General features: G+C 30.4%; 2 protein-coding genes across 2 annotated transcripts; both read right to left on the bottom strand.

Moving 5' to 3' along the window:
* Nucleotides 1–577: 577 nt before the first annotated feature.
* Nucleotides 578–4,597, bottom strand: LOC123291564 (monocarboxylate transporter 7-like). The gene is made up of 8 exons (XM_044871897.1): nucleotides 4,508–4,597; nucleotides 4,298–4,427; nucleotides 3,729–3,872; nucleotides 3,388–3,657; nucleotides 2,467–2,746; nucleotides 1,848–2,140; nucleotides 1,513–1,704; nucleotides 578–1,334 (listed from the first exon to the last, which is right to left on the bottom strand). Exons 1-8 carry the CDS (start codon nucleotides 4,586–4,588, stop codon nucleotides 1,210–1,212), a joined length of 1,515 nt encoding a protein of 504 aa, XP_044727832.1. The 5' UTR covers nucleotides 4,589–4,597; the 3' UTR covers nucleotides 578–1,209.
* A 2,874-nt stretch (nucleotides 4,598–7,471) lies between these two features.
* LOC123294146 (monocarboxylate transporter 7-like) lies at nucleotides 7,472–10,104 on the bottom strand. Its single transcript, XM_044875241.1, has 8 exons — nucleotides 9,992–10,104; nucleotides 9,800–9,929; nucleotides 9,578–9,721; nucleotides 9,240–9,509; nucleotides 8,784–8,949; nucleotides 8,337–8,629; nucleotides 7,890–8,081; nucleotides 7,472–7,596 (listed from the first exon to the last, which is right to left on the bottom strand). The coding sequence occupies exons 1-8, from the start codon at nucleotides 10,070–10,072 to the stop codon at nucleotides 7,472–7,474; spliced, it is 1,401 nt and encodes a 466-aa protein (XP_044731176.1). The 5' UTR covers nucleotides 10,073–10,104.
* Nucleotides 10,105–13,920: the final 3,816 nt, after the last annotated feature.

The following is a 13,920-nucleotide window of genomic DNA, read 5'->3' as shown; positions in this document are numbered from 1 at the left end:
CAGATTGTTTAGTTTTTTACGAGTCACAGCGCCAAGCGTCATTATGAGAATACACCTTAAGAGATAAAAGCGTAATTTTTGCTGTTTCGAAGAAAATATGAGTAAAAAATCTCACCGTATTGTTTTTGTAGAAGCAGTCATCGCTATATTTTCTGATGAACATGAAACAACATTTTCCTGTGTTGCTAAACTTATTGTCGACATAATTAATTATATTTTTCACAAAATTTACAAATTCACAAATTTACAAACTCACAAAACACCAATATAACATAAATAATAAATTGTTGTTAATATTAATAAATATTTTTAAAAGTTATTTTGAGTTTTGAGAGTAAATAAATAAATACAAATATTTTGAAAATAATTTTTATTAAATAACTTGTCAATTTATAACAATTATTTTTAATAACTAATAAATGTATTCAATCTATAAAAAAAATATATTCATATCAATCAATTTTTAATCTGTGAATTACTACTCTTCATTATTATCTTAACTTTTTATTAGTTTATTTATTTATGAATAATAGGAGTTTGTAGGTCAAAATTAAGCATCTTTTATAGATTTGTTTTTAAAACAAGCTGTTCATGTGAGTGGCAACCTTATCGTCACTTATATGGAAATCGTTCCTTCTCAAATTTAACATTTATCTAATCAGATTTTTGAGAGGAACGACACATTTGGTTACTTCAAGAAGACTAGAAAAGAAAGAGAGTTAACTATGGATCTCGAGATGAGTCCATATACGTCTGGCACTTGTTAATTCGTTAATCTGAATTTGGAGGCGCTGATTGTATCTCACTTTCTTTTAACTCTTATGGGTTACTTAAATTTTTCTAGTCTTCTTGCAAGGGTGTTGCCAGCCGATGGCAAATAGGGGTGCAAGTTATTTTATGGAGAAAAGGGAAGCTGCCCCAACCTGGCCCCCCTTGGTGTTGCCCATGTTTCTATATTTTAAACAAGAAATAAAAAAAATTAAAACCATAGATTTATTAATTCAGAAAATAATACAATTTAAAAAATAATATTCGACTTTTTAGAATCACTAAACGGCATACAAATCAGCCAAAAATTTTTAACATATTTTCTAAGGGATGTTCCACAATTAACGAACACACTTTTTGATCTCATGGTCTCTGTTCAGAGAAGTTGACCAATCCGGGACATTTTAAATAATTTGTATAAAAAATCCAAAAACATTCATTTTATTGTTTCTTTGGACGGTTTTCGAGATATGCTTGAATAAACCATGTTGTGATTAAAACACTTGAAATAATTGTAAATGTATGCATTGTATATGTATCATTCTTAAAATAATCTGCTATGGAACCTGCAAAAATAATTTGGGGTAAGTTTTATTAACATTGATTGAAAAAACTAAAGAGGTGAAGCAATTCGTGTATACAAATAAAATAGAAGCAAGGAAGTATCATGGTTAATATTGTGAATGTAAAATGAGTTTCATGTTTGAAAATATTCCAAGCATATAATAAATTTGAACAACTTACCAATAAAAGCTCCCAAAAAAATATTTGTAAAACCACACGTAACTGAATATAATCCCCAGGCAGCTGGAAATCGTTCAATACTGTAACGTTCAGTGAATAAAATTGGAATTGGTGTAAGGATTAAGCTTCGACCAAATCCAGTTACGAAAAATAAACCTAACATTAATTTTTGGGACATTTCAATCAGAAACACTAAAAAAAAAAACAAGTTTTCCTCAAATTAAAATAAACTTAAAATTAAGCTAGATGTACTTTGAGAGGTGTAATTTTCTATGACAGCACTTGCTGGCGGATACCCAATCGATTACTTTCTAAATAATGTAAAAATTTTTTACCATTTCGACAAATAAACGTAATTAAACTGCCAGCAAAATAAATATACCAATATTTGAATCGGATATATTTACTAAATGCGGTCAAAACAAAACGGCCAACAAAGTCACCAATACCAGCTGACGTCACACACCAAGCCACTTGTTTTGGATCGAATCCACGTCGAATTAGAAACATTGGTGATAATGTTAGAAAGTTTAAATCTAGATAGAAAAACATGGCCATACCAATTACCAAATTTATAAATTTCCATTCATGAAGTAACGTTAAATCAAACATGTGGATTATTTGCTGCCTAGAAAAAAAAAGTGCAATGATAATGTCAATTTTAATCATATTTGTAGAGTTTTTACGGACGATGTGACGTCTTCACATCCGTTGAGGCTGGAATATTTTAAAAATAAGTTGAGAGACAAACCATTTATCATCTTGGATGTTGTTTTGTCATTTACCCGTGTGGTGGCGTTACTAAAGCGATATATTGACGTCACTCAAATTTACAAATCATTCTCAATTGTTAAATTAAAAGAAAAATCAATTTTCAAAGTTTTTAATCAATTAAAAAAATTTTTAGTAAATTTTCGTAAAAAAATAAACTAAAAAAATAAAAATTTTACAAACCATATTCCAGATTGGTCATTATTGGGAGCAATTTCATTTTCTCTTGGATTTATTATAGAATTATTTGTGTCTTCAGTTAATTTGGAACTTTCATCGAAAACTTTTATTTCAATTCCTGTGTTTTCATCATTTACTTTTGGTTCATTTTCCAGATTTTCATCATGCACTTTTGTTTCATTTTCTGTATTTTCAACACTTAATTGTGTTTCATTTTCCGTTTTTTCCAGATCTCCATCATTTGTTTTTGTTTCCTTTTCAATATTTTTCCCATTAACCGCCACTATAAAATGAAAATCGCGATCAAATATTCTTAATTATATAATTATTTGGAGTAAAAAGGATCCCAAAAACATAAAAAAAAGCTCTAATGACGTTTAGACGAGTATTTTTCGCCATATCTCCAGAATTACCCAGAAATAAAAGCATTTCTTATGAAATTTGGTCCATTCGACGATTGAACAAGTAATTTTAGGAATACCTCTTAAATCTTTTCGAAGAGTAATTTCAATCCCTTTGATACTGGCCCAGCGCCCTGGAATCGATGGAAGGTCCAGCCTACCTACCAAAAAATCATTCTTTGCAGCCGTCGTTACCTTTCTACGCATTAAGTACGCGATTTAATGACCAAAATAATTGATTTACAAACTACAATTAAACAATGATAGAAATTTGATTTACCAACTTAATTAGCACACTAATTAAGTCGAAAAACTTATTCAGGCTAAACTAAATTCTAATATTTTGTATTTCGTTTCAGAAAAATGAGACTCTGATACAAAGAGTTAGCCTGCCTAAACATAGACATAGAAGATGAAATGCGTTCTAGATCTTCCTGCCAAAAGAAGTCTTCCAAAAAAAGGAGGATCCGTGATTTTTACGTGCACAGGATCTGTAAAAAGTTAAAAACGACCCCGACCATACCTGTAACTAATTCGTATTCTTTCTGAGCATGTTTTTCCACTGGTGACAAGACAATAGCTGCTATAAACATATTTGCTTCGAATGCACATAATATGGCAACTGTACCACGAAATCCATAATTTTCCAAGGAATATTGAAAACATACTGGTAGTGCAATATAAAGTGGACATAATCCTAAATGTGCTAAACTATTCATGAATGCACGACGTTTATTAAAATAACTGTTGAAACTTGTTAGCACACATGGTAAAACTATTCCAATTCCCATACCTATTTTAAAAAAAAAAGTTTATTGATCTTTTCTTTCTCGATCTCTTCGAAATGTTTTTACTAATACTGACCAGATAAAATTCCAAATGTAACAATTAAATGCCAGGTTTTTGTCACAAAAATATTCAATACTGCACCAGACATAAACAGCATTGTACCAAACAAACTTATGGTCCTTAATGGAAATCTTTGGATTAATGGATTTGCCAAGACTCCTGTGGTAAAATTTTTGATAAAATACTTTAATATTTATATTAAGGACGAATTAATATGGCAATAGAAATATTTATGAAGCAATTTGTACGAAACTTATATGGTCCACTCTGTATATATGGTTTATCATGGTCCTATCATGACAAAAAGTTGTGTCCCACCGATTTTTAATATATAAAGTCAATAGGCAACTCAAAACTTGACCAAAATATCTTGTCACATCTGTAAAAAACAAAAAAATTCTGGCAAAAAATATTTCTGCCAGTAAACCTCCTGGCAAACCTAGTCCATATTGTTTCTATTGCTAAATAGTATTGATTTATATGCGAAATTTCGAAATCTGTAAAGGTAAGTACAGTTTTACTGTCACGGACTCAGACCTATTAGGAATCAAAAAAAGTTTACTTAAACCAAAAAAAGCTCTCACCTGTAAATGTGAAACACATAGCAAAAACACTGGTAACAGTTGCCACAGAACTGGGACCATCTCCAATTTCACTTAGAAAATTACCAAAAATGATTGAAAATAATACTTGTAACGGAGCGATTCCTGTACCCTTCAAAAAATAATTATTTCAATTTCATAATCAAAAATAAAATTTCATAAAGTTTTTATTTAAAGCTTATTCAAACTTACAATAGCCAAAGTTACACCAAGTACCACCAGATTACCCCAACCCCCATCTGGGGGTATTATTTTCGTTTTTTTACGTATCATTTTGTAATTAAATTCATATATGAATTAAATTTAAAATGCAGGAAACATATTTTTGTTTTAAATTTATTAAAATAAATTGTAAATTTAAATGGCTTAGATTTAGGACAATGCCAGTTATTGTCTCCAAATATTCTTTCCTTTTTTTTAAAAAGTTTTTTACTTATTTATTTTAGATTACGCAATTCCATTTATAAGCAGATATCAAAGTTATAATTCTTAACTAACAAAAAGCATGTGTGGCTCCCACTCAAGAAAAGCTTACGAGGATGCCATACCAAGAAGGTCTTAACAGATTAGAAAATAATCTGAAAAACCAACAATTAAAGGCATGGACCAGCTACGAGGGAAGACGAATCGCCAAAAGCCTGTTGAGTGGAGGAAACTCGCTCGGTAACAGAGCCGAGGAGATCTTGGAACTAAACAGAGCTGATATTAGAGTCATCGTAGAGTTACTCACAGGGCATGATAACCTGAACAAGTTCCAACATCAGATTGGAAAAAGACAATCTCCCGCGTGTGATAGATGCGGAGAAAATTCAGAAGAAACATCGATCCACTTTCTCTGTTACTGCCCGGCGCTCATACAGCAGCGAAGGAAATGGTTTGGTCCGGCCATAGTCGAACCAGAAGAAATTAGGAAACTCAGCGCTAGGCAAATCCTGGGTTTCAGTACATCAGTTGGTTATTATAGCCACTGAAATGTGTAGCGGGGATAGAGTACAAGGATCTATTTGGCTAGGTGCTCTGAACCATTGCTTCGAAAAATTTTGTTTATTATAGCTGTAATTTTAGTTTTATAACTGCAGAATTTTAATTACTGATCTTCATTCCAAACCCAAGTTAAATAAGTATAGAAATATTCGAAATTCAGACACCTCGCAAGCTCTAGTACCAAATTAAGCTTACTCGTAACAGTTAAATTTATTATAAAATGGAATGAATAACTTTTTTTTATTAAAAATGAATTAAATTTTATCATAGAATGTGTTAATGTTTGCATTTAGTAATGATTTAATTTATTTCAATGCTAATGAGATTTATTTATCATCGTAACGTACTTACTAACTACTGTTATCATTCAGCGTTATAAATCTTATCTTTTAGACGAATTAAAAATCTAATAAGACACCAAGTTCTATCTCCCCTACGCGACGTCCCTCATTCACATAGCTATCAGTAGGTTTATCTTGGATAACAAAGATACATCATAATAAGTACACCGGCCAATAAAATTTTACCAACTTTGCAATAGTATACCATGTGTGTTTGTATCATTTAGGCATATACATATCTGTAGTATGACAGAATACATCCGTTTAGTTATGGATCTAAGCGAGAGGTATTATATACATGTGTTGTCAGACTACAGATACGATACGACAGACCTTTTGTTGTATGCTTGCAGAGAGTGGGAGTTTTGATGTACTTAATAGTTATCTGTAACTATAATACCTCTCGCTTAGATGCATTACTAAACGGATGTATTCTGTGATACTACAGATATGTATATGCCTAGATGGTACAAACACACATGGTACAATACAAAAATGAACTTCTACCGATTCTTGAACGAGACAGATTCCAGTGTGTCTACTTAAGTTGGTTACATATGGAAAACGTTTCTATTAAAACATATCCAAATAACAGTTATTCTTTATAAAAATGCTTGCTTTCGACTAACATTAACATTCGGCTATTTACTTTTAACATCGAATAAACTGGGAGTCCACAAATTTAAAAAGTTCGATAGGAATGTTAATGGTCGTTTAGAAATGTGGGTTATTATAGAACAGATAATGAGAAAAACGGTTCAAGAAATCACTTTTGAGATATGTAGGAGTGTATCTAAGCAATTTTTTAAAAGAGCAATTACCTGTATGGAACGCGAAGGTGGATTCGTTGACGCAAAAACAAAAATTACGTCAATAATAAAAATTGTAACGTAATGTATGAAAAGTAATTGTTTAACAGCAAATAAACATTTTAATTACGATGACTGGCTAATTTTGATAACAGATATAACGTGTTTTATAAATATGATTTGCAAAATTTCATTTAAAATTGTAAACTCACACCTTCGAATGCTTCCATCTCCAGCGAAATTTTTACTCAAAGAGAAAAAACATAGAAAAACAAGTAGGTCATTTTCAAAGATCTGATCCAACTATTCTCCATCATTCGGTTTGTCCAAAAAGAAAAAATTTGCTGTTTTATGATATGATAGTCAGGTATCGGTGCAGGAGTTTTTGTAAAGTTACTCTTCTTGAGCGCTCTATGAAATAAGAGTGAATTTTTATGATGTGCGCGTACAGGTTGACATGTAAACTACATGTTGAAGTTAGTTATAGTTGTTTAACACTATGAAGTTTGTCGATAAACGAAATATCACTCACAATAAACAAAGATAGATAGATGACAGAATAAGTGTCATGTCAATATGAACACAATATCGAATCTCTAAGTGCATTCATCCTTTTGTCCCAGGGGATTACTCTATAAAGGTATTCTCATAAATTTTCAATTTTCATAATTTTGGCTTGATCCTTTATATTTGGGGTTGTTTAAGATTGTCCCTCCCATTCCTTTTCGGTTCTTAATTTATAAAATAAAACACAGGACAAATAAAATCAATTTTATTAAAAATAATAATTTTTTGTTTTATAAAAAGAAAAAGGTTATTTTTATTGAGATTTCGATATAGAAAAAAATTTATTTAATAAACTTTCAAAGTTGAGGCTTTGTGTCTTAAATCTAAACGTTTTTTTTTTGCATATAATCACAGAATAGTATAAAGTCGAATTTTGACTTTCTTTAAAAAACAAAAAAAATATCTTTGAAAAAAGGAGGTTTTCAAGGAAGTATAGATTTCCTATACTCGATAATCTATTGTTTCTTTGGGCGGTTTTCGAGATATGCTTGAATAAACCATGTTGTGATTAAAACACTTGAAATTATTGTAAATGTGTGCATTGTATATGTATCATTCTTAAAATAATCTGCTACGGAACCTGCAAAAATAATTTGGAAGTATAAATATTAACAACATTCGACTAACGAAGAGAAATTGAAACTTTCAGGTTAAATTTTGGGCTTTGACAAGGGGGAAAATTATGTGTAGAAGGAAGTACTCAGTCAGATATCAGTTTATTGCATCCCTGAATCCAAATTTGCAACAAATTTGCAAGCCAAAGCCCATTAGCAGGAGACTGTTGAAATTTTCTATTTTGGACTATTTTTGGACAGGTAAGAGTTTTATAAGGAGACCTAATTATCTGGTCAAAAGTAAATCTGAATGTCTTACCTATACAAACCCCTAATATTATATTTACAAAGCCAGATGCAACTGAATATAATCCCCAAACAGCTGGAAATCGTTCAATATTGTAACGTTCTGTGAATAAAATTGGAACTGGAGTATGTACATAGCTTCGACTAAATCCAGTTACGAAAAATAATCCCAACATTAACGTGTACGACATTTCAATCATAAACACTACAAAATATCAAAAATTTAATGATGTCAAAAAGTCTTGGAATAAGTCTTGAGTATAAGATCAACCTTCTACCATCTGCCAACCAGATGAGATATATTTTTTAGGAAATTTAGTGATTGATAGCTTGTCTCAATCAATCAATAAAATTTCACAAAAAATATGTCCCATCTAGTTATCAAAAGGTTGACCTTATACCGTATCTTAAACTATCTGAGTAGTTTTGGCGGAAAATTACGAAAAAAAAATCGATTTACCAATACGTAATAGAAACATCAGAAAACTGGCAAAGAGTACAACAAACCAAAACTTAAATGGTACATGTTTACTTATTAAGGTCAAAGTAAATCGTCCACAAAAGTCTCCAAGTCCAGCTGTGGTCACACAAAATGCTACCTGATTTGGATCAAATCCACGGCGCAATAAAAACATTGGTGACATTGTTAGGTAATAAACATCTAAATTAAAAAACATTGCCATGCCAAAGATCAAATTAACGAATTTCCAATCGTGGAGCAATGTTAAATCAAACATATGAATAATTCGTTGCCTAAATAAACAAAAATATTGTATTAATTATCGCAGACATGGTCTCGGAATAATAATTCCTGAATTTCTGGAATAAAGAATTTCATTGAAAAACTTCTCTTAGCAATTAAATTATTCATCGTAAAGTTAAATTAATGTAATTAAATTTAACGAACCATAGTCCAAATTTATTATTGAGAGCTTCTTCTAATTTCGGGTTTATTGTACAATTATCTTTATCTTCGGTTAATTTTGAGTTTTCATCGATTACTTTTGTTTCTTTTTCCATATTTTCATTTACGATTTTCGTAACACTTTCCAAAGTTTTCCCATTTATATTCACTGTAAAAAATTATAGACTACTTTAGGAATTGCTGTTTTCTCATCAAATTAAAATCGAGGGGTTTTCTCACATTTCTCTCGCTTCATTCGAAAACAGATTAGAAAATAATCAAAGAAGTAGATAGTGAAAAGAAGAAGGAGAACAGAGTGGGGTCGGAATCGAAACGGTACACAAGTTTTGTAACATACCAATGTGATGACGTCACTTTTTTTACCGATCCACTCTCTGTATTTTTTTTAATTCAGAGAAACATTTTACTTGTATTCATCAATATATATCAAGTACATACCTGTGACTAGTTCATATTCCTTCCGTGCATGGTTTTCCACGGGTGCCATTACAGCCACTGCTATAAACATGTTTGCTGAATACGCAGCCAATATGGCAACTGTACCACGGAATCCAAAATGTTCCATAAAATATTGAAAACACATTGGCAGTGCAATAAATAGTGGACAAGTGCCCAATTGTGCTAAACTATTCATGGTCGCACGTTTTTTATCAAAATAACTATTTATACTTGTTAGAATACATGGTAAGATAATTCCGAATCCCGTACCTGAAAAAAGAAAATCGTTTATTGATTGGAGAGCCATAAAAATAAAACTATAACTTTGTGATACCGACCAGATAAAATTCCATAAGTAACAACTAAATGCCATGTTTTAGTCACAAATATATTCAATAAGGCTCCAATTACAAACAGTGTTGCTCCAAAGAAGCTTATTGTTCTCAGTGGAAACTTTTGGATTAATGGATTTGCCAAGACTCCTGTTTTAAAATTTAAAGAAATTACGTTTAATGAAATTAAGAGTAAAAATATTTGCTAAGCTTTTGGGCGAATTTCACCTGTAAATGTGAAGCACAAAGAAAAAACACTGGTAACAGTTGCAACTGAACTTGGTCCATCTCCAATTTCACTTAGAAATTTACCAAAAATTATTGAAAAACTTGAATGCAACGGGGATACTGCTGTGCCCTTAAAAATTATAAGTTCAAATTAAGAGAAAAACTTAAGATTCAAGAATTCCTTGCACTTACCAATACACATGTAAAACCAAATACAATCATATAACCCCAACCTCCATCGGGCGCAATCAATACCGCCTTTTTCGATATCATTTTAATATGAATAGAATGATTCAAAATTGCAAAACAAGCCTTTTTTTTTGAAAATTAAATATCGAATAAAATCTGATAAGACAGATTTTCACAATGCGTTATTGTTTTGGATTATTTTTTAAGTTTCTTAACTGATTTATTTGTTTTTAGTTTAAGGAATTCCATTTGTAAGAAGTTTAGTCAGTTACGAAAATGGATTGTAAAAACAATTAAAAATTGCAGTTTTATTAATTGTAAAAGTTGTTATTTAATGTAATTGAATTATCAACTTATAAAGAACAGTTGGAGATTTAATTACAACAAAATTAATTGTCCACGACAATAAAGTGATTTAATTGTAATTAAATTGAATTTTAATGGTCCCAAAATTGTTTAACTTCTGCAGGTGTATCCATAAATTTTTGGTAGTTTATAAATAAATGGAATCACTTGGAATTTGAATAGAATTTTATCAAATGTGCTAATATTTGCGTTAAATAACAATTTAATTTCAATGTTAATTATGTTTAACGTAATAAGATGCTGTAATCTAAATAATTGTAAATCTTAATTTTACACACTGGAAATAAAAAATTGTAAATCTAATCATAGTAAATAGCGTCCGGCGCGTTCGTCTCTATAAAAATAGATTATCTACGTACTCACCTCTTCGAATAATATGTTTTATATTTTAAGGGTGTGTTAGTTTCTGGAAAATTTAAAGTCTTGAGCAGTTAAAAGAAAATTAAATAGTTCCAAATTATGTGGATTTACGTCTCAGAACGACTGAAAATTTGAGCAAGTAAAACCGATGGTGGTCCATTTCGTGGGCATGCGTAAAAAAAATGCCAGACAAAAAGGCAACTCTACTTGTACACAAATACCCCTCCCAACATTTAAAATCGTTTTGTTAAATACGAATCGTTTTGCCCAATATTTTTAGGATGTTGAGTGTCAGATAAAATGATTTTCGAAAAGAAAAATTGCTTTTCCATTACACTATTTCTTATTTCTCCCCCGATTTAAGTGATAACATCTTTTGGGACAATGTGTTCTCTCTCATTTAAGTTCTAACATCTTATTGCACAACCTTGTATTATTTTTCCAAGACAAGTATTTTTTATAGCTGCCGTGACTTTCATGGAACCCGTGTTGTCATAATTTATTCGCATTTCCTGATGCAAGAAATTTTTTTGTGAAGCGGCGATGTCAATGAATTTTTATGTATGTGACTGTGACCTGCAGTGTGTGAAACTGAAAAAGGCCTTGTTTACAAAAAATTGATAATAAAAATTAAAAAAAAATATTAAAATAATGAATAAATAATTTATATTTTATTGTTTTAAGTAAAAAAGTTAAAAATAATAATTTTTACAAAAAGTAATTTATTTTTTGTGAATCCAAAAAACAGGTTTGGATTCAAGCAATTTAGCATGCATGCAAGTTTAAAATAAATTACAATTCCAAATTCCAGAAAATTCGTTTGTTATTGGATACGTAGGTCAAAAATATTTTAAATTTGCCCAAGAAAAAAAACAGAAACGGTATCACTGAGATCCCGATCGTAACGAAAAACATCATCTTCTTGAAGCTATAAAAAATATTTCTGATAGAGAATTGAATATTTCAGATACCCGCTCGCTTTACTGGGAAATTTCAACTGTATAAAAACAAAGGCTACCGTGTTATAGTCCTTATTTTCGTTGACCTCACTTATTCTCCCTTTTGTTCACAATTTTATGCCCTCGTTTTAAAAAGCCCTCGTTTTAGTCCACATTTCTACAAAATTTGTTGTTTTTAGCCAAGGGGAAAGGGTAGTTACGGGTTACGAATTCCGCCCGGGTCGACTTAGTTAATATTAATATCGTTCAAACGTTTTTATCATAATCCTGCATTAATCATCAGACAAAGCTCTCTATTATTTTTTGAATTAATTTAAATTAATTTGCTTATCTCTTAAAAATCTTTTCAATTAAATTAATTCTAAATAAATTTATTTAAATAATTTTTGGGTTTTAATATTTTATCATGAGTCATTAATCAAATAATGTTTAAAAATAAATTAACATCTTTCTAATCGAAAAGATTTAGGGAAAATTTATTTAATAAAAAAATAATCAGCACCTTAAGCGTTGCGGTACTGTTTTTTAAAATTGAATAATAAGTTTGCTAGCAAATTTTTTTTCTCCTCCAAAGTTTATGATAATTGTCTTTTGTTTTTGCTATCAAATTTTTTTGCATATATCTTTAAAATAAAGATAATTTTTGATAGAAATTAGTTAAGGTACATCCAATTACTTCCATACTCATACAATAGGATTTGGAATGTTCACAGGGTTGTTTGGTGAGATGTTACCACTTATATGTATACTTAATGTCACAAAAAATGCTCGTTTTACATATAATATTATATGTAAAACGAGCATTTTTTGTGACATTAAGTATACTTTTGTTTAATACTAATTTTGTTTAAAGTTGTTCGGATAAAGATTCTGTTGTTTATGCCAGTTTATTTCTCGGGGAATCATTTAATTATATTATTGAAGTTAAAATAAGGAAAAAGAATAAAAACTTTATAATATTTAATAATTGATAAAAATGAGATATCGGAACTAATTTGAATAAGTAGATATTTGATATTTAATTGAAGATTCACGAATATCTTTATAAATAACCAATTATTTGCCCTAAAGACGAAAAAAAAAATTTAAAAAATGTTCATTACCAAGGTTAGGCGGATGAAATAATCATTGATCGATCATATTTACAAAAGATACGATGTACCTTATTGTGATTGACTAGCTAAAAAATTAACTAAAATACTCATATCACTTTCATGAATATATAGAGAATCAGAGATGTGTCATCAATTATACGAAGAATTTTAGAAGCCTCGGATAGAAGTTGATGAATGAAAAATAAGAAGCAAAAGATTGGATATCGACCTAGTGATTCTTATTTCTCGTTAATCTTGCATAAGATCGCCTGGCTTTCATCCGGTAATATAAGCGAGATGGTAACCCTGGTCCTATTGATCTTGTATAAGATCAAAAAGAAATATAAAATCACCGATTGACTAATAATACACATCCGTGATAACTGGCAGTTTCAAAAATCAACGTTGCCAGAGTGAGATTTGCATAGGCAAACCGCTTAGGTGAATCCACCAAAAATCAAAAAACTTCTGTGGGCTAGAAATAGAAGAAAAGTGGATCGAAGTAGGCAAATTTTTGGTCAAGGGGCGCCCGATTAGGGTCCCAGGTAGACTTACAAAGACTAAAAACAGGCTTGTACACAAAATCCACCTAGGGGTAAATGCGGCGTTGGAAACTTACCACTTTTCAAGGAACTGTAACCTCACGTTTCTTCTTGGGAAATTGAGCCGAACATTAAGAAATTGAGACGTGTTAATCTTGTCTTAATCAATTGATCGCTCTAAATAATCTTTTTTATGGCTGTTTTTTTTAGTTTCGAAAAATTTTTCTAGAAAATTGCTAAAACCTCCATAAAACTATATGAGAGTTAAGAATAGCCATCTTGATGTAACTGCAAGAAGCCGGATTTCTTACAAAATTGGAATGACGTAGATTCTTCTGTAAAGGATAAGGTGATGATTTAATCAACATTTATTATTTAAACTTTGCTAGGTATTATTTATTAATTTTTTGCATAAAAATTTAAAATGCGTTCTAATTAAAACTAAAGGTTCATAATTTTTTAACCGACGAAAAAGGGGGGACGTTCTCAATTCAGGTGTATGATCACGCTTGGGTTTTTACTGAGTCGTCCGATTTCGATAAACCTCTTTAAGCTTCTTAATATTATCGAAAAAATATTATTTTTTATTTTTTTGATCGCATTTAGTGACG

Source organism: Chrysoperla carnea, chromosome 2 (genome assembly GCF_905475395.1).
Source record: "Chrysoperla carnea chromosome 2, inChrCarn1.1, whole genome shotgun sequence".
Lineage (NCBI taxonomy): Eukaryota > Metazoa > Arthropoda > Insecta > Neuroptera > Chrysopidae > Chrysoperla > Chrysoperla carnea.
The sequence above is the reverse complement of the archived record's forward strand: the minus strand, read 5'-3'. Positions and strand labels throughout refer to the sequence as shown.